The 20,409-nt window shown below is 41.9% G+C and overlaps 1 protein-coding gene across 13 annotated transcripts in view; it reads left to right on the top strand.

Annotated features, from left to right (window-relative positions):
* The window catches only part of NRG1 (neuregulin 1), a 229,230-nt gene extending 209,287 nt beyond the window's left edge, over positions 1–19,943 (top strand). For 5 of the 13 annotated variants that reach the window (XM_043454343.1, XM_043454344.1, XM_043454345.1 and 2 more), the window contains 5 exons: positions 5,483–5,585; positions 7,103–7,229; positions 9,829–9,959; positions 10,978–11,184; positions 13,911–19,943. In XM_043454343.1, coding sequence (XP_043310278.1) covers positions 5,483–5,585; positions 7,103–7,229; positions 9,829–9,959; positions 10,978–11,184; positions 13,911–14,565 — 1,223 coding nt within the window. In that variant the 3' untranslated portion in view covers positions 14,566–19,943. Of the gene's footprint in view, positions 1–536; positions 561–5,482; positions 5,586–7,102; positions 7,230–9,828; positions 9,960–10,977; positions 11,185–13,341; positions 13,484–13,910 lie in introns of all 13 variants that reach the window. The other 8 variants (XM_043454348.1, XM_043454349.1, XM_043454347.1 and 5 more) reach the window with 5 other exon arrangements.
* Positions 19,944–20,409: the final 466 nt, after the last annotated feature.

Consider the following 20,409-nt stretch of genomic DNA (forward strand, 5'->3'; position numbering starts at 1 on the left):
AACAGGAAATATTAGATCATAGCTCGCCCCAAACAATGAAAAATACCAATCTAATGTGACAAAAATTTCCAACCAAATTGCTCCTCTTGGCTTCACCTCCCTGCTCTGCCACTCTGTACCTTTGGGTAAAATGATTTCACCTCCCTGGAATTTCACGCCTGCCTTTTGAAAGCAGAAGGGTGAAATAATCCCAAATGCCATCTCTGATGATAAATCCGGTCTTTTGATTCCCAGATAACGAATAGCATAGAGGAGGGGTCAGTCATGCCTCTTCTCCCTCAGTAAGGTCTTTTAAGGGTTAATAAAGACACTGTGTGCTGGTATTTGCACACCTCTTAAAAGAGAAGTTCCCTCCGTGGACTCGTGGGGGCGTACCTGAGCACTGCTTCCTTAACCATCCACCGTTTGTCTGTTCGATGTGCACGCACAGAGCCGTAATAGTCGTGTGTAAATGTGTTTTGGAGTGCAGTGTATTGCTCTTTTCTGAAACCTTTTCCCTTTCTTTCTTTTTTTTTGTCAACTTTCTGCATTGGCAGAGCATCTTGGGATTGAATTTATGGGTATGGACCAATCATCATTCCTTTTAGCCTGCAGAATTTAGAGCCTCTGAGCTGAAACCTTTATATTTCCCCCCTGTCTCATCTTACCTTTCAGTTCCTAACTAATTTCCTTTCTCTTTAGAAGGGATCATACAGCCATAACAATGATTTCTTTGCTTTTAATCTATGGTTAGTTTACCGACGAGGTACTGAGGGCAGCAGCTTTTAGACTCAAAACTTTCACTTAGAGTTGAAAATCACCTTACTTACTACAATTCACATACATCCCATGTTCCTTGACCCACTGATCGGATCTGACCATGCTGTTATTCCAGAACTGGGTAAGTTGGAGTGATTCATAAGGCTTTAGGAGGAACCAAGCCAGGGGCCTGAGAACAAAAGAAGCTTTACATACACCAAGTTAGCCATTTTCGGCTCATGGGAGCTTTATATACAATATAAAAATCATCTATTCATATTGTAAAATAGAAAGCTCTTACACTGCAACATGTTGCATACATTCCCTGATAGCTCAAGTGGTAAAGAATCTGCCTGCAATGCAGGAGACCCCAGTTCAATTCCTGGGTTGGGAAGATCCCCTGGAGAAGGGAAAGGTTACCCACTTCAGTATTCTGGCCTGGAGAATTCCATGGACTGTATATGGCTTGGCGACTTTCACTTTTCACTTTCAGACATGGATTACTCCAGTTTTCTGGAGATATATAACCACTGCACTAGTCAGCTTCATTATCTTATGAGCGAGAAAATAAAAAACAGAACAAAATACCCTATGCTATTTTAGATGGAAATTCTAACACTAATAGAATTAAATTTGAGTCACCATATCCCAAGTAATCAAATACAAATTTTCATACTGTTCCCCAGTGGCTCAGCAGTAAAGAATCCTCCTGCCAATGCAGGAAACTCAAGTTCGATCCCTGGGTTGGCAAGATCCCCTGGAGAAGGAAATGGCCACCCACTCCAGTATTCTTGCCTGGGAAATTCCATGGACAGAGGAGCCTGGCGGGCTACAGTCCGTGGGCTTGCAAAGAGTTGGATACGACTTAGTGACTAGACAACATCCTAGATAGTTGGGAGAAAAGCCAGTCTTGGCAGGAAGGGGAAGCCGTTTTGTCCTCCCGGAGGCTCCACAGTGCAGGTCCCCAGGCTTCCTGAATGCTATGGCCCTGGAAGTGCATATCAATCAATAAAGCAATGTCCTGAATAAAGGACTGTCTGGTCCCCATTCAGCTAGTGTCAGTGACATCATGCAACAAGAGCATCTTATAGCTGTTGCTTTCTTTTCAATGATAACATCACAGTCTACACCTAATGTACTTTCCATAATCTGTGGGAAATGAGGCTGTTGCAAGCTATCAGTTTCCAGGGATAGAAACTCAATTACTTGCACAGTCCCCTCCCCCCAGAAAAAAATTCCAAGAGAAAACTATTCATGTGATGGGGAAAGCCCCACATTCATATACGTGGTCCTCTGCACATCAGAGAACATCACTCGAGAGTAAGGAGTACAAGAAGTCCCACCAACATCCCACGGGTGGCAGGTGGTCTATACGAGGGGAGTTATCTAGTCAGGTTACTTCCCTCAGGATAAAATTTATCCCACTTCTCAAAAGGCGTATTGGTCTTACCTGAAAGGAAGAAAAAAAATTCCACCATCACCTCCCCTCTTCTCCCTAACAGCATCCTTCCAGCGTTATCACTTAGGGTCTAATTATTAAATTTAATATTTCTTTTCCCAAACAATGACGTATAATGGTGGCTTTTGCAGATACATGACCTCCCTCAGTAAGATCTGAAGGGTTTAATAAAGGCACCCTGAGCTGATACCCACACACCTCTTAACAGGGAAAGCTTCCAGAGGTTCCAACCAGCCAGAACATTGTATCCTTAAGGAAAATCAGACCTTACAGGCCAATTAAAATTGGAACGCCCAAGGCTAGTGTCTCTTGGCCTGGCCAGATCAGTCTGAAAAATGAGCTTGATCTGATTCATTTAATGCATCCAGCCAAACCATAAAGACTTAGAAGTGTTTCGACTCATTAAGGCAGATCCACCAACAGGACTGATGGATTCTTTTTTTCAACGCTGTCTCTAATTTGCTCTTGTCCAGTTGACCCTGTAACCCAGGGAAATAATACGGAAGAAAAAGGAGGGTTTGTTTTTTTTTTTTAAGCATTTTTTATATTATTGTTCACCAAGTATTTCTCCTTGAACATATTTATTTTGTGAGGGTCACCTGATTTAGGGAACCGTTGGAAGATCATATAGAAACTTAAATGGAAACTATTTAATGCATTCAAGCCATCCTGATGTAAGTATGGAGTCGTAAGCCACATCTATGCTCTAGGGGGCTCATCTTAGCACTTTTGTTTTGCCCTTTGGCCTTGACTGGTCTGCCTTTCCAGTTCCATGATTGATTTTCCTGGGAAGTGTCATCTGCTGACATAACCAGGGGAGAACGAGCAAGTCATTATATGCCATTTCTTCACGAACCCTAGTCAGTCTATTCTTATAGAATTAACAACCACCAAAAAATTTGCAGGAGACGGCACAATGCCTTCCCCACTTTTAGCCCTTGGATAGGTCCTCTTTTTGCAGTTTGGGGAACCAGTTTCCCAGGTTTTTCTAAAGATAGAATTGGAAGATGGAAGCACTACCAGTGCTTGCCCTTTGAAAAGAAGGAAAAATAGAGTAAATGAAAGAAGTACAGTAGGATCTTCATCTTCTAGGCAGTAATACTTTTACACTCCTGTTTCTTAACCAATTCACCCCAAACAAAAGATCCCTGCTCTGCGTTCTGCTTTCCCCAGAGAAGGACCATTTGATCCAGGTGCCCGTTCCAACAGCACCAGCTCACAGATTAACACCTTATGAAATTGAATTCCCTGTCCTGTGGCTCTAGGGGAAGGGAGGCAGCAGACACTCGCAATTAGCATACAAGCATCCACACGCCACGTCCTCACTTGACTCACGCGGCGCAGAACCACGTGGCGGGGCTCTGCGTCTCCTGGTCCGTTGTCGCCCCCGCAATGCACCAGCTGCTTTGCTTTCTAATTGTGGCTGCCACGTGACCGCCAGCCTAGGTTAGGAGTTATGCTGTATGGGATAACCCTTCCAAATCTACATCCACCTTGCTTCCCACCCCAGCACTTCCTCCCTCTGGTTTTCTTGTATGTATTTATTTTTCCTCCCTTAGTATCAGGCATGCTGTGCCAGGAACCTCAGATGGCTCCTTTACTCTTTAACCTCGTCTTTCCCTCCTACCTGGCTTCCTCCCTTTCTCCGTCATTCTGTCAGTCTGTCTGTCTTCTCGGTTTGCTTTCTTTTCCTCTTCCAACCCTTTCTGTTTGTTTTCGTATAATCTCTGCAGCATTCTGGTCTTTTTTTTTACCCGCTGACTATTTTCTCCTCCTCCTCCTCCTGTTAATAATCAGTGATCTTATTAATTTGATTTGACAATGTTCCTGACCTGTTAACTGGAATTTGATTACCATGGGCTTGGCTTGTAGGAAATGTTTTTGTTTAATGATAAAGTCTGCTGTATCATAGAAATGGCATTGCACCTTTTTTCATTTCAAGAAGATTTCCGGCAACTTGCCCTCTCTCAGTAGAGGGGGAAAAAAATGTGGCTGCTGAGACAGAGAATGTAAATTGAAATTGTTCCATAAGGCCCCATGTTGATACCTAGATAAGAGACCTTCACTGGTAAACTGTTTCCCAGTTCTTGACCAGCTTGTTAATCAGAATAGCAAATGCAGCTTATACTGCTTATTATGCATTGGTTAATTTCTCTTTCTCATTGAACTTGTGACTATTTCCCAGTGAGTGTAACTAGATTGGTTGGAAGCTTCGTTCCTAAGAGGATCAGGTTCACCATTAAATCAGCCAATCTTATTAAGAACCTGACTACCATCCTGTAAGCAATTTATCCCCCTCCAAAGCCGATTTGCAAATAGAAAACCTTCCATGAATCAGAAACTGGTTGCAGTGGGAGTATAGTAGTACCTTCATCTGAAATAGCTAAACATCCCATCTCCCTAGTGCAACCGACATTAGCTAATTTCCCAACTTGTCCAACGCAGGAAGGTACAATCTATTCCAAATCTTATATCATTTGTGCCAGTGGTTTTGTCGTGTCATAAACTAGATCTCTTACAACTGGTGAAGTCATAATAATTGTTCCTCAAAGGACAAGTCTTCCTCATGGCCCGGGACCATCCCACCCATCTTACTGGAGTTTCTCTGATACAGTGCCCAGCTACGCCATGTCCTATTGCTTCTGTCCCCATTTTCCTATTAAATCATATGGGAATCCTGCCTCGGTTTTGTTTCTAACTACAAGTCAAGCTCATGTTTGCAAATGTCTTTGAGTTTTCTTTCTTTGTTTTTTTGTTTTAAGTTAAAAGTGATTCTTTGTAAAGACCACGGGAATAGGAGCTAGCTGGGAAATCAGAAAAGGCTTAGGATGGGGGAGGGGAGGGGACAGGAGGCTGGGAAGAAGCGGGGAGGGGAGGGTCCCAGTGGTGCCAATGCCAGCTCCTTTTATTGGCATCAGTTCCTGTTGTCTTTGCAAGAGATTTTATTTTTACAATAAAATCTACAGTTTTAACCAAAATCGTTATTTTACCATTAATGTTTATGGTTTGTCAGTTTAGTACGCATCTATGGCTTAACATTAGTCATTGAATAGATCGTATTTTTTTTATTATTATTATTAATGGCCCTCCAGTGGGCTTTGCAGCTTTATGCTCAAAATGTGAGGCAGAGCGTGCTGCACATTAAGTCTTATCTGCCGAAGGAATGAATTGTCCCGTGCGTATTTTCTTGTGAACATGGACAATGCAGCATGCCAACTCTTCAGTTGTAAGTCCAGGTGAGGATCAGGGACCCAGCTTGGCTGACGTGTTCTCATCCCTTTCCAGAAGCGGAGGAGCTCTACCAGAAGAGAGTGCTCACCATCACCGGCATTTGCATCGCGCTGCTCGTGGTCGGCATCATGTGTGTGGTGGCCTACTGCAAAACCAAGTAAACATCTCCCCGGCCTCCTCTCCCCCGAGCGCACAGGCAGCCTGGGCGGCAAGGGCTCGCCAGAAACCGGGCTCCACAGCCTCGTCTTGGAAGATTAGAGGGGCAGGGGCATTTCCTCCTTATTTTTGGTCCTGTATAACCCCTTTCGAGGACCTTCCTAACCACAGGCATTAGAAAGCTTTGCCTATTTGTGCGAAAGTGTTCAGAAGACTTTTGTTCCTTGACCATAGTCCCATGACCCAAGAAAAGGGCTGGAAGGACAGGGTTGCATAGGGACCCACACAAGTGTCTGTGGATGTGGGTCCCTCCTGAAAGGAGTGTGGTGGGTCCCACAGGTGAGCTTGTCATCTCAACTCCGAGGACACATCTAATCTGCACTCAGACGTAGGAGACAATGGAGGCGTTTGGTGGCGTTTGAAAGGCAGGCATTTTTAACAACCATGATGGAATTTTCAATTCCATCTAACTAGGTTACCAGTTCAAATTCTCCCACAGTGTGAGATATACAAAAGGACTCTCATGGGAGGAGAACAAGCAAAACTTGCTTTGAAAGAATAAAAGAGAAAATATGAAAATAGATTTGTGTTCACTTTGTTGGTTGTTGAAGCTGGGTCCTTGTTAACAAATACGATTATCATATGATATGAATTCCTTTCACTTTTGTATCGTATGTAGGACTTCTGCTCAAGTTTTAAATAATGCTATTCACAGTTTTATTTTATTTTGTCGTTTCATCACATAAACTCTCATGCCAAAACTAGTCATGGGAATATTATTATGATCTGAATTGAGGAACACAGACAATCTGCATTTATGCCATAGAAGCAAGGACATGGATGGCATTTCCTTAATGTCCTGGGATGTAGAATGTTGCCAGAATTGAGCAAGCAATAGAGAAAAATAAACCTTCACAGAATCCATCTTATGAGTCTTACTAGATTCAGTCTCAATATTTGAATATTCATTACCTAGTTATACAAAAATGTACTAGAATAGGATCATGTTACAATTGTGCCAAAATCTTCTGGCAAAAGATGTACACATTTTCACTCACATACACACACTATGATGCACAGATTCAAAAGTAACTCCATTTTCTTGAAAGACACACAGACAGGCAAAACTATAAATGAAATCAGCCTTATCAATTGCACAGCATGAATTGTAACCTAAGACACATGACCATCTGTAAGACTTAGGCCAAGACGGAGTGATTCTGAAAGTCTGAGTTTCAGCCAAATCTCAACTTGGCTTATCTCGTCTTCTCCTCTGTTTTTTCCCTTCTCTCTCAGCAGTCCAGTTCAATTTCTGTAAGAATCCCACCCGGCTTCTTCAATCTATTTGCTAAGAACAGATGATTCCACTTCTGAGATGGGGTGGCGTGCCCTCTTTCTCTCTCTCTCCCCGCCAATCCACTGCCTTGAGTGTTGTGTTGGTAGAAGAAAGAACTGACTGTATTGAAAAATGTAAATAATTAGAAAAAATAAATCAGTGCCCCATTTTTTCCTATCCAGGAAACAACGGAAAAAGCTTCATGACCGGCTTCGGCAGAGCCTTCGGTCTGAAAGGAACAACATGGTGAACATAGCCAACGGGCCCCACCACCCCAACCCACCCCCCGAGAACGTGCAGCTGGTGAATGTATGTTGACTCTGCCCAGTGGAAAAGTTCAGCATCTCTCCTCTGTTCAGGCACCTTGAAGTTTATTTTCTAAAGCTCTTAGGCTCTTAGCTGCTGCCATTAATCACCAGGGCTTCCAGGAATCCAAGGTTTCACCAAGAGAAAATAATGGGGACATTTTTTAAAGTGGATTTGGTGGCTGTAAAACCAGCACATTTCCTCTTATAAAGTGTTCATTAACGGGTCAGAATAATAATGTTGGGTTTATTCTGTAAGGAAGCCATAACCGGAAGAAAGAGCAGAGGAAAAACACAAAGAAAAATAATAAAACTCATGATACAAGAATCAGAAGGAAATGTTTTATTTTTTTGTACTTGGGAAATGAAGGCTGCTTGAGTCTATAGCTGATTAGCACTGATACCTGAGCTAAAGGCTCTAGAGTCTTTTTTTTTTTTTTTTTTTTAATTAGAGGCATTTTGAGGTGCCTGATGATTTACTGATTCTGAGAAGGGAGATATTAGGCCATGGGAAATGTTAAGGGCATTACCAGACTTGCTTCTCAGTAGCCACAACAGAAGAATTTAATACTTTCTGATTCCTTGACTCTTTCTACAAGATGCCAAACCCTTCAGAGGAAATATATCCTTCACCATTCAAAGATGTATTTTTTAAATTTACCAATCATTTAACTTTTAAATATAATGAATTCATTAAATATTAGATGGGAGAGTCTTTAGATTGCATCTTCCAAAGCTCCCCCTATTTTTTTACAGATGTAGTAAGTCCTTTACATACAAACAAGTTCCACACAAACAAGTTCTTATTCCTAAGTCCAATTTGTTGGTAAGTCCAACAAAGTTAGCCTACATACCCAACTAACACAACTGGCTATATAGTACTATAATAGGTTTATAATACTTTCACATCTTTGAAAGTTTGCAACTTGAAGGTTCTTATGTAGGGGACTTACCGTGAGATCCAGGGCAGAGCGGAACTCAGCTTTGCTGGTTTCTGGAGTATTACTCTTCCTACTTCACCATCTTTCTTGTTTGGTTTTGTTTTCATTTCTCTTTGGTGATTGGCTTTTTATAAGCAGAGCTGGAAGATTATATGACAGTACCATTTTCAGTCTTATAGTCAAAGATGAATTTTGTGTGGGGCAAATATATCAAAGACCCAAGTTCAGGGTTACTAGTTGTTCAATTACCAGGAAGTCAGAAGACTGTTAGGTGTTGATAAATTAACATCCTTCACTACCAGTGAAGGAGTTAAGGATGAAGTGGTTAAGGAAAGGATGAAGTAACATACTTTCCTCCCCCTACCAGTGTGTTCATTAGAATATTCTGCACAGTTGCTAAGTACATTCTCTACTGACATACCTATAGTCTGTCACGTTGTATGTTATAATATATAGGAGGCAGAATGACTGCCTGAATTCTGGTTACGGCTCAGGCTACCTGACTGTGAGCTTTAACTTTTCTAACCCCCATTTCTTCATCATAAAAATAATACCTACTTCAAAAAGTTCCAATGGGCATTAAAAAAATAATCCACATAATCCATTAGCCCAGTGGCATTTGGTGAGTGTTGTTTAATTGTTAAATATTATTTTCACTAGATTCACTGAGCTTACGTTGCCTTCCAGGGAACAAGAGTCATTTGTTACACAGACTAAAAATAGCTCATTACATATGACAACACCATCTTTTCCTTAAAGCAAAGATTCACATGGAATAAACCTTTATATGGTTAAGATAACCAGATAGAGTTTCAAGTATAATTCAAGTTGTATTTTTTTGTTTCCATGAATATATCAGTTTCTTTTAGAGCCCATAACCTATCAGATCATCAAATGTCCTATTTCATCTAAGACTATTCCTATGCATGTCCTTTCCCATTATTTAAATCAATTTGGTGTAAATACTAACAGTGTTTAAAAGACGATTTCAAAATGTCCCTCTCCTACTAATAAAGGTGGTAATAGCTACTGTGACTTAGTGGTGAAAAATAAAGTAGAATCTACCTGTACTAAAGACCCTTTATCTATTGTATGGTTTGTCAAGGCTTATAACCTTTACTGCTGTTATAAATCCTTCAAATCTTTCAGTAGCCTTGTTAGTCTTACCATTGACAACGAGGTAAAAATTTCAATGATACCATTAGAGCAACATGGATGCTGGGAAATCGAAAGAGAACTATAGATTCAGCATATAGAGATTATTTTTAAAATTCTTCTAATGACTTAAAATTTGAAATAAGACAAACTATTTCTGTGCTTGCAACAGCTTACAGAAGTAAGTACTGAGACGGTGTTTGTATTGAATTCTAGACATGTTATCAGTTGGAAACAAAAGAGAAGAAACAGGTCTTCTCTGATAAAATGTAGTTGTCATGGTAGGGCCTACATTGTGTGTGTATATCCAAAGAGAAAGTCATGAATTCTATTTATCTGATTTAAAGGTCATACTAACCAGGATAGGCTTTGCCATATGGCCATTGGAGAAATAGAGTTTATTATGAAGCATGTGTATTATTAGAAGAGTAGATTTGTGTGTGTATGTGACATTGTTAGAATTTTGACTTCCCTCAATCTTCAAGTTGTGTCTCTTTGTTTATCCAGCAATACGTATCTAAAAATGTCATCTCTAGCGAGCATATTGTTGAGAGAGAGGCAGAGACGTCTTTTTCCACCAGTCACTACACTTCGACAGCTCATCATTCCACTACTGTCACTCAGACTCCCAGTCACAGGTATGAGAATAAAAAGCTGCATGACATTTCTCCAAGAACAAATATTTACACGTTCCCTTTTGTTCTCACTGCCTATGAAAGGAACAGGAGGTACTTATAAGGCAGTGAGGTACTGTAGTGTGTATGATTTGGAACAAAAACAGGCTTTGGACATCCAATTGACTCTGCCACTAGTTGCTATTTGAATTTGACCCTCAACTTTTCTGTCACCAAAACAAGGGGAAATAATACCCACCTTACAGTATTTTTATTCCCCATTTTAGAGGTTGTCTTTTTTCATGCCTGACCATTTGCGGAATTGCTATTATTGTTATTCAGCCACTAAGTCGTGTCCAACTCTTTGTGACCCAATGGACTGTAGCCCACCAGGCTCCTCTGTCCTCTGCTGTCTCCCAGAGTTTGCTCAAATTCATGTCCATTGAGTCAGCACTGCTATCTTACTATCTCATCCTCTGCCTTCCCCTTCTCCTTTTGCCTTCAGTCTTCCATAGCATCAGGGTCTTTTCCAATGAACTGCTACACTGGAAAGAGTTTGTCTTAGATACTATATAATACTTAGAAGTTGACTTCTTCCAGTGGTTGGATTGCCCTGGGATATCACATGAGAACTGGTTACCTAGCTGAACCTCAAATTCTTAAATGCTCTGGTGATATCTGAGTGCGTACTGCCAAGGGCAGCACTAGTCTTCCAAATGGAGCACGTAAGACCAGGGTATCCTTAATCTAAGACGCTCAAGAAAAGAGAGCTACTAAGAAGATTTAGCACAAAATGGCGTTTGTTTAATGTGTGTTGAATGGGTGAACGCATAAATAAAGTGCATCCTTGCAAAGCTAACCTAAGTCACAATCCTATGCATCACAAGCATCTCAATAGACAGTCCTATTCTGAGACAAGTAATGCCAGCATGAAACATCAGTCATTTGCAAGATTTGTCACTCCCCTTCCTTTCATTTCCGTGTGTGCATAGAATTAAAAATGCCCCTCTCTCTCTCTTTGCCTCTCACACTTCCCCTGTAGCTGGAGCAATGGACATACTGAAAGCATCATTTCGGAAAGCCACTCTGTCATCGTGATGTCATCTGTAGAAAACAGTAGGCACAGCAGCCCCACCGGGGGTCCGAGAGGACGTCTCAATGGCTTGGGAGGCCCTCGTGAATGTAACAGCTTCCTCAGGCATGCCAGAGAAACCCCTGACTCCTACCGAGACTCTCCTCATAGTGAAAGGTAAAACCGAAAGGCACAGCTACTGCAGAGGAGAAAGCGCCCCAGTAAGAGAATCCCTGTGAGCACCTGCTCTCCCACCCAAGGAACCTGCTCTCATGAGAATAAGGGGCGCCAGTTGCCTGGTCTAGGAGTGATCCTAGCTGATGAAGGCATCTTTTGGTTTGATGAACTCATTTCTTCCGGGCTTCTCGCACCATCCCAGTGGCTGACAGGCAACAGACTCTTAAAAGAGCTGGAATGATTTGACGTGGAAGGGGCAGCAGTCTTGGAGTTCCCAGCTTTGACCTTAGGCTCAGACCCTCTGGGGGAGTCTCAGTTCCCTCAACTGGAACTTGAGAACACTGGCCTCAGTGATCAATCAGGACCCTTCTAGAATCCTAAGTGGCCAGTTATCCAAACTCTAGTCAAGCTGGCCTCCTGTTCTCATGAGCTAACCCTTTCTTACCTTCCAGCCTCAGTTAAATCAGATCAAGGGCTGTGTCCTTGCTGACTGTCATGGGGATGGCTTGCATTCCACCAGATAGTATCCCTTTATGAAATTCCAGCAAGGAATGCATCCATCAATCTCCTGTCCACTGCGGCTTGCAGTCTTCACAGGAGGTTTTCAAAGCAGATATTTCCTTTGATGTGGTTCTTATTCCAGAATGTGTTGGCTTTCTTCTGGGGCTATTGGGTTGGGTGGGGGGAGTCAAGACAAACGTTAAAATAAAGATCAGAAGAAAGTAGCCTGAAATAGATGCTTAATAGCATTATTGAATCCATAGATTCTCCTGATCCATTCTCACCTAAACTGGGGGAGAAAGTTATACCCAACCAGCATTCCTAGTCCATCAAGAAGCTGTTACTCATTTGTTTTCAAATCCAGCAGGGTTTGTCTGTTTGTTGGTTTACTTTATTGTCTTCTCAGTCCAATCTCTGACCACTTGCTAAAAGGTTTGCATAATGCCAAAGTCATACTTACTTGGTTTTCATGGGTGGAGATGATTTGGGTACACTCCTTCACTCAGGCACTCTAAAGTACTTACAGCAAAGGATGACCAGTTTGGAGCCTGCGGGTCATTTAGAGCCTGCTTATTACTTTTTCAAGGGCCTTTACCCCAAAATGGCTTTTCAGAATTTTATGGAATTAGGTTGCTCTAACTCATCTATGAAAAAGTAAGCATGGTCCAAAACTGGTTTAAAACATCAGCCTTAAATTCATGTAAGTGTATCTTTATGTGTTAAGTCTGTTCCAATTCAATCCTTTTAGAAACCCGAGAAAGAAGATAGGGATAAATTCTTTCTCCGTCACTACAGGTGATATTTATCTTTAAAGGCTGACATTTGGCTGCTGGGATAGGCTTCCTTTCATACCCCAGGTATTGTTTAGGACATCAGAATGTACCTGGCATCCTGGAAGAAAATGATGAAGCCGTGCTATGGGTTGGTTGACTCTGGATTAGCATTTCTCAGAGAGCTTAATTTAGGTATCCCCAAAATAATAAGTCTGGAGACTCAAGCCCCAGATATTTCCATCTGGAGACACTTTCCCATTTTAGACACAGTCAGATCTCACATCTGTATGACTCAGAATCATGGATGGCAAGCAGGAGGGTTAATAGGTTTCTTGTTCCTGTTAGCTGGAGATGAGAAGACGGCGTCCTGTGTCATCACAGGTCATGTCAAATTAGACTCTGCAAATGCCAACGTGAAGGAAAGAGTCCTTCAGTGCTACGCATTGGTGACATTTTTATCTAAGCTGAGAAATGTGACTCTGAATAAGCCACGTCTTTCTCAGTGCCACATAAGGTCTTCCTGTTCTGGGGGGAGAAAGCACGGTATGGTAAAAACAGTGCACTCAATGTCTTGACAACGAGATTTCCTGAGCGTTATCAAACATTGCATGACATAAAGTGACACGGTGCAGCCCACCTTTGAGCAGTCAGAAAAGACAAGCCAGAGCTGGATACAGCCGTGGGTTTTGGAAGACAGATAGACCAGGGATTGGACATAACGATGAAGCCAAGTGTCAGCTTTCTTTGAATGTCATGGTCAGTGGGATATAGAGTTGCAAATGGAATGTTAAGTCGCATTTCATGGAAAAGTTAAAAGCGCACAAATGTGTTACGCTGTTTTCAGGAATAAATCTAAGTTACTATGCTCTTTTTTTTTCATAAGACATAACCTTATAGCTGAGCTAAGGAGAAACAAGGCCCACAGATCCAAATGCATGCAGATCCAGCTTTCCGCAACTCATCTTAGAGCTTCTTCCATTCCCCATTTGGGCTTCATTCTCTAAGACCCCTTGGCCTTTAGGAAGGTATAGTATTTAAGTAATACTTCTTCCCCTTCCAAATCCCCGAGCCTTGGTCCTTACAAACTGAGAGGTTTCCAGGACCCTGTGCCCTCTTGTCTTAACTCACATGCTTTTATTGAAAATCATGATTTAAAAAAAAAAAAAGAAAATCACGATGAGATGGAAAAAAAATCTCAAACGCTTTGCTAAGCCAGGCAATTTAGCTGATCTTTGCATGCACTCCTGTGAGGAGACTCTTGACCACCTAATTGGAGATTCCAAATGTCCTAGTGTAAAAACCGAGACGTCTACAATGAAGAGAATTTCTCTGTGGTCTGATGATGATATCTGATGATAAGATAATGACCTCTGCCCCCTGACCCCCCCACCCCTCACTCTCTGCCTCTGTCATTGCACCACACTGACGCTGGGGTCTTCTGTGCCCACACAGGTATGTCTCAGCAATGACCACCCCGGCTCGTATGTCGCCTGTAGATTTCCACACGCCAAGCTCCCCCAAGTCGCCCCCTTCGGAAATGTCCCCGCCCGTGTCCAGCACGACGGTCTCCATGCCCTCCATGGCGGTCAGTCCCTTCGTGGAAGAGGAGAGACCCCTGCTTCTTGTCACACCACCCCGGCTGCGGGAGAAGTATGACCACCACGCCCAGCAATTCAACTCATTCCACTGCAACCCTGCACACGAGAGCCACAGCCTGCCCCCTAGCCCCTTGAGGATAGTGGAGGATGAGGAATATGAAACGACCCAGGAGTACGAACCAGCTCAGGAGCCGGTTAAGAAACTCACCAACAGCAGCCGGCGGGCCAAAAGAACCAAGCCCAATGGTCACATTGCCCACAGGTTGGAAATGGACAACAACACAGGCGCTGACAGCAGTAACTCAGAGAGCGAAACAGAGGATGAACGAGTAGGAGAAGATACGCCTTTCCTGGCCATACAGAACCCCCTGGCAGCCAGTGTCGAGGCAGCCCCTGCCTTCCGCCTGGTTGACAGCAGGACTAACCCAACAGGTCGCTTCTCTCCGCAGGAAGAATTGCAGGCCAGGCTCTCCGGTGTAATCGCTAACCAAGACCCTATCGCTGTCTAAAACCGAAACACACCCATAGATTCACCTGTAAAACTTTATTTTATATAATAAAGTATTCCACCTTAAATTAAACAATTTATTTTATTTTAGCAGTTCTGCAAATAGAAAACAGGAAAAAAAAAACTTTTATAAATTAAATATATGTATGTACAAATGTGTTATGTGCCATATGTAGCAATTTTTTTACAGTATTTCCAAACAAGAAAGATATCAATGGTGCCTTTATGTTATGTTACGTCCAGAGCAAGTTTTGTACCATTCCGTGACTGCTTTTTCACAGTATTTCAGCAACCCTCCACCCCATATATTCTGTTTTTCGCTGGCTTCCCGTGCATTGCATTATGATGTTGACTGGATGTATGATTTACAAGATTTGCACCTGTCGCTCCATTTGCTTTGAGTAGTACTCAATCAGGATGTCTTGTAATGGCGCATCCATCCAATACTCCCCCTCTGTACGAGATTTTTCTTTTGCTTTCCGTATGTGAAATGAGTTGTGTCTACTCTGCCAGCCAAAGGTTTGCTTCATTGGGCTCTGAGATAATAGTAGATCCAGCAGCATGCTACTATTAATTACAGCAGGAAACTGCGTTAAGTCATGTTACATATTAGGAAGAAAGTAATATTGTGATTTTTTCAAAAACTATATTATTCATCAGAAGACAGCTCGCTCTGACTTAAAAGGAGCTACCATTTACTTTATGCGGATTGATTTTTTGCAACAAAAGAAAAAAAAAAAACAAGTTTTGGGGATAGCACAGAAAGTGGATGCTGGCTTCCAATCAGGGTAAGGTCCAACCCTAAGCTGAGGACTCAGTTTCACTTTCTCTCTCTGGGGGAATGATACAGCGGCTCATCTAATTGAAGAGCAAACCATGGCTGAAAAAGGTGCAATCATTCTTGACTTGTGTTTTTTCACTGATTTGGGAGCGAGTGATTGGTTGTGTCTTCTCGGCTCAAGGACAGATGTGTCATGGCACAAAAACCCCCAGTTGCAACAGCACGCTCAGCAATTAGTCTGGAATACTTCTGGAATGAAGTGTGCCTGTTGTATATGGTGGTGACGTCATTATAGAGAACTAGTTCCGCTGTAGATTGTCTAGAGGAGTGAACGTGTCGAAGACACAGGGGAAGAGTGGCCATGTGACCCAGTTGGAGATTTTTTAAGTTTTTTTGCCCGTTCCTTCGTCCTCATTATTCTTTTCTTGTTTTGCAATCTCGCCTTGATTAGATCGTACTATGCATGAACATGTTTGTCAGAAATGGCCAGTGTGCCTGTAATTTGTGATTAGGAAGACCCTCCCATGAGCAAGGATGCATCGAGAAACGGCAGTAGTCTCAGAAAGATTGCACCTTTCCTTGCAGAAATGACCCCCACCTGTGTGCTAACCTCTCCGTTTGCAGCTGTATCATCCGTTTTCCCCCTTTCTTACTTTTTGCTTTACTGTCAACAAAAACAGGATTAAGATGGGTCCACCCTTTGCACGTTCTCTTGTGGTAACCAATCCAAGGAAGGTCTGTAGGTAGAAATACTTGAAATAACTGCTAATCCAGGAAAAGAAGAGAATTTGGTAAAATATTGTAGTCCCAAGTCTGTTGAGTCGAGCTGGAGGTTTATTTAGGTTCCAAGGGCCTCCCAGGAGCCATGAGACAAAATGGGGAAACAGGTTAGCAGGGGGTTCAAAATACCACCATGAATTTAAGGAGAGTGACTCTGTTGTTTGCAAGTAAATGGAGTCTAGTTCTTCACCACATCGCTATATTAAAATCAAAAGGAAGACATGCAAAGAGGTCTTAGAAGAAAAATGCAGGCTGAGCATGAATCATGTCATTAAGCTCCTAAGTGTTTCTACAATTCACAGAGACCGTCAATGGGTCCTTCGCATTTGGTATCCCAAGCGTCCTTCATGTTCCCATGCCACTTTCTCTGTGCTCAGAAGTGTCCTCACGTGCTTATTCACCTTTTAAGGAGCCCTTGACAACTCCCCGAGTTGCACTGATTTCCCAGTTATGTGAAATCAGTAAGCTCACAGCAGGGGAAAGAAAAGAGTCAACCCCAAGAAGTTCTCCAAATTATTCTCAATTGCCTTTGAAGACCTGGACTCCTTCTTAGACTATTTCAATTAAAAAAAAAATTCCTACCGTAATTAAAACTCTAGAATTTCAGTTTCAAATTTTTCAAGCATGGGAGTCTTGTTCTGGAGAATGTCAGGAATAAATAAAATCTTTGATTGAGAGCAAGAAACAACATGCTCCTCAGTATGAAAAATCTCTGTCAATTTTCAGGTTACAAAAATAGATGACAACTGAGGACAAGAGGAAATTTTCTTTCCAACTTGGTTCTGGTCACTCATCAAGGTGACATTTATCAGTTAGGACAGGCTTTCTGTCCATAGAATGATAGATTTCCTTCATCAGAAAGGCCGGCAGACTACTTGGGGCTCCCTGCTGTGGCCACCAGATTTGTGTCCACAGGGGCGTCTCTGGGATGTTCAAATGCCACCATCCCTGTTTATAAACTCAGGAGTGCAGTGGTATTGCAAAGAAAGCATGTGAACCAACAGTCCCAGCATAAGGGAAGCCTCTCTGGGTCTTCAGGTGGTGGAAATTGCTGAGACGTTTGACAGTGACTTTGTTTCCTGGGTCTGAGATCATGTCCCATTGAGGAAGATGCAGGGGAGCGTAGAATATGAAAAATGCCTTTTTCTAACTCTGGGTTCCTTTTACATCCTGCTCTCCCTCCTTGCCTGGTAGGACTTTTATTTCTGAGAGTGTCTGGACAGTCTCCTGCTTTCTACAAAATGGCACTCTGCCTGGGTATTTGTGAATGTGTCCCAAAGACCAATATGCCATATCTTCCTTGTTTAAGTGTGACTGTCATGATAGAGTTTATCCAGGGTCATTTGCTCTGTAACTTTTTTTTTTTTTTGGCCTGGGTTGAAAGGTATATGGCTCACATTGGTAAAAATACAGAATACCTAGTTTTTTTTAGTCCTGGCTGCATCCCACCAGCCACAAAGATGTCTGTCCACAAAGGCCCATGAAACACTGCAGAGAAATGCAGACAAAAGGAAATGGCCACATATCACAAGTTCTATTATATATTCTTTTGTAAATACACATTGTACATTACTTGGATGTGTTCCTAAATCATTTACTGTCTTTATGAGTTCATGTCAGTTTCTTTTTTTTTAACTCTCTTAACTTACTGTGTAACATTGTAAATAACATAATGTCCTTTATTATTTATATTTAAACATCTAACATAGAGTTGTTTTCATATAAGTTTAAGATAAATGTCAAAAATATATGTTTTTTGGTTTTTCTTTGCTTTAAAGTTATGTATCTTTTCCTTTTGCTTTTTTTTTTAAGAATAATTTATTGTTCAGGAGAAAGAATGTATATGTAACTGAAACTATTTGAAGAATGCACATTTGAAGGCCGTGAGGTACTGATAAACTAAAGAATTTATTATCCAAAATACTAAGCAATAAGTAATTGTGATTTATTTAAAGTTTTGTCCATTTTCCATGAAAGACATACTGCAATAAAGATGCTACTCTGCGGAGATCTGGGAGTGTGGGTCAACAGACAAAGGGTCCAGTCTGTTAGACCAGCACCTTGCCTTTTACTGTGATGGTTGTGCTAATTTAGGGCCCTGTTTGATGGATCCCATGTTCATCTTGTCTGTCCGTTGCTTTTGCCACCCTGCCTGTTCTCAAATCATCTCCCGCCTGTCGGTTCTGCATACCACTGTGTTCCTTGTTGAAGGAATCACAACCAAGCAATATGACATTTTTACATAAGAGCATAGACAAGACATTGTAGGGCCTGATTGCCTGGATCCCGATTGTTACCATGTTCTGTAGAGACAGCATGTAATTTCTTCCAACTCATGGAAATGTCAGCATGGAAACCCATTCAGTCATGAGACGGAAATATGTTACCGTGGTCCAAAGGATCCGGTGGCCACCCCACGGCTCAAAGGCAGCCAGTCAGAACTGGGCTCTGCTAAGCTCTCCTAGAGCTTAAGTAAATGTACTTTCTCCATCTGGCCTATGATTGAGCAATTAATGATTCTAAGAGAAAATAAGGCTAAATTGGGTTCTTTCCTCCTCATTCTATCAGTAAATCAAACTCAGTGTCCATCTTACTGCTCAGGGAAGGACCTACGCATGAGAAACGTCCTGCATTCTAAGACTCAGTCATAGGAGTGAGGTTATTCCTTCTCTTCTTGAAATTAGCCTCAACAAAAGCCATATTTTAGCAAATAGATATTTGCATGAGTGATACTTTTTGTATATTTCAAGCATCTTACTCATTATTCCAAACAGGGTTGGGACTTCCAAAGTGTATGCAGTTGAGGTCAGCAGTCCTTTGGGGTGACCATCAGCCTCCTTTGGAGTCTGAGGGTATCCCGAGTCTTCTCACCTCCATATCTGCGTGCAATACCTGTTACCTTGGAAAGATCCACTAGCATCGTTTCCAAAGCCATCTGGATGTCTAGGAGATTCAAGGAGGGGCCTTTGTGCTAGTTTTTTCTCTTAGTATTACTGAATTTTCAAAGCTATTCAGAATCCTCATATTTGTGTTAACATTGATATGCACACAAATACATATACACAAGCACTTACAAATTCTTAACACACTCTCCTAAAGTCATGATATTCACGCACGTGTCCAATCCACCCATGCAGCCATTGAGCAAATCAAGGAGTGCACAGAACACTTAAAGATGAAGACACTTCCCTGTGTATTCAGCTTACAGCTAAGGCTTGGTCCATCCCCAGAATCGAAAATTACAGGAAACTGTCTTAGTCATTTAGGTTAAAATCGAGTGTTTGCATGCTCAGTCGCATCGGTCATGTCTGACTGTTTGCGACCCTATGCACTGTAGCCTTCTAGGCTCCTCTGTCCATGGGATTCTTCAGGCAAGAATACAGGAGTGGGTTGCCATGCCCTCCTTAAGATATATTGGTATTGGAGACAGAAGCATGGGTGGTGGGGGGTGGTGTGGAGACAGCAAAGATTCACACACGTCCACATCCAATATCTGGAAAATGATTACAACCCTCCATTTATTTTAACCATGTAGACACCTGAATGTCACAAAGGCCAGCTTGGCAAACTAGCAAACAGTCTGTCTTTCCAACCTAATATCCTCCCCATCGTTATATTTCTTGGCTCTCCATCCTTACGATAAATGACAAAGGGACTTAATGTCAGAGATTTGGGGTGATGTGAGGCAATTCTGAAATCTAGAGGTTTGGGATGCTGGATGGAGTGGAAATTTTTGATGATCTCATGTAGTATCACTTTGCACTCTGTCTATGACTTGCTCTTTCTGTAATGGATGGAATAAAATAAATTGATGGAAATTCATGCTCCAAAAGATTAATTTAGAAACAGAAAAGCTTTCAGTTTATGAGAGAACCTTTCTGCTGCTCCAGGAAGCTGCCATATTCCTAAGCTTTAAGGCTATTGTTGGAAAGAGTAGTCAGACCCACTTCTGCGTGTACCTGTGGCTCCTATTAATGTCCTGACGTAGCAGTTGTTGGACTTCTCCAGTAGCTGTTGATTTTGAACTTTAAGCTCCCAAATATCGCCCACCAGGGAGAAGGAAAAGGCTTTTTTTTTTAACCTGGAGGAAATCTATCATGATCTACCTAATCCTTTTAGAAACACATCAGGAGAGGAAAACCAGTAATTCCTAAAGAGGAATACTGTAGGGATCCTAAGGAGGAGACAGAGTATGGAGTAATAGTTCCATCCAGGATCATTCCCTAACCCTCTTCCTTGTAACTGAACTTTCGGGGATAGAATTTGATGGAAAAAACAACACCT

This window comes from Cervus canadensis, chromosome 31, assembly GCF_019320065.1.
Source record: "Cervus canadensis isolate Bull #8, Minnesota chromosome 31, ASM1932006v1, whole genome shotgun sequence".
Classification (NCBI taxonomy): Eukaryota; Metazoa; Chordata; class Mammalia; order Artiodactyla; family Cervidae; genus Cervus; species Cervus canadensis.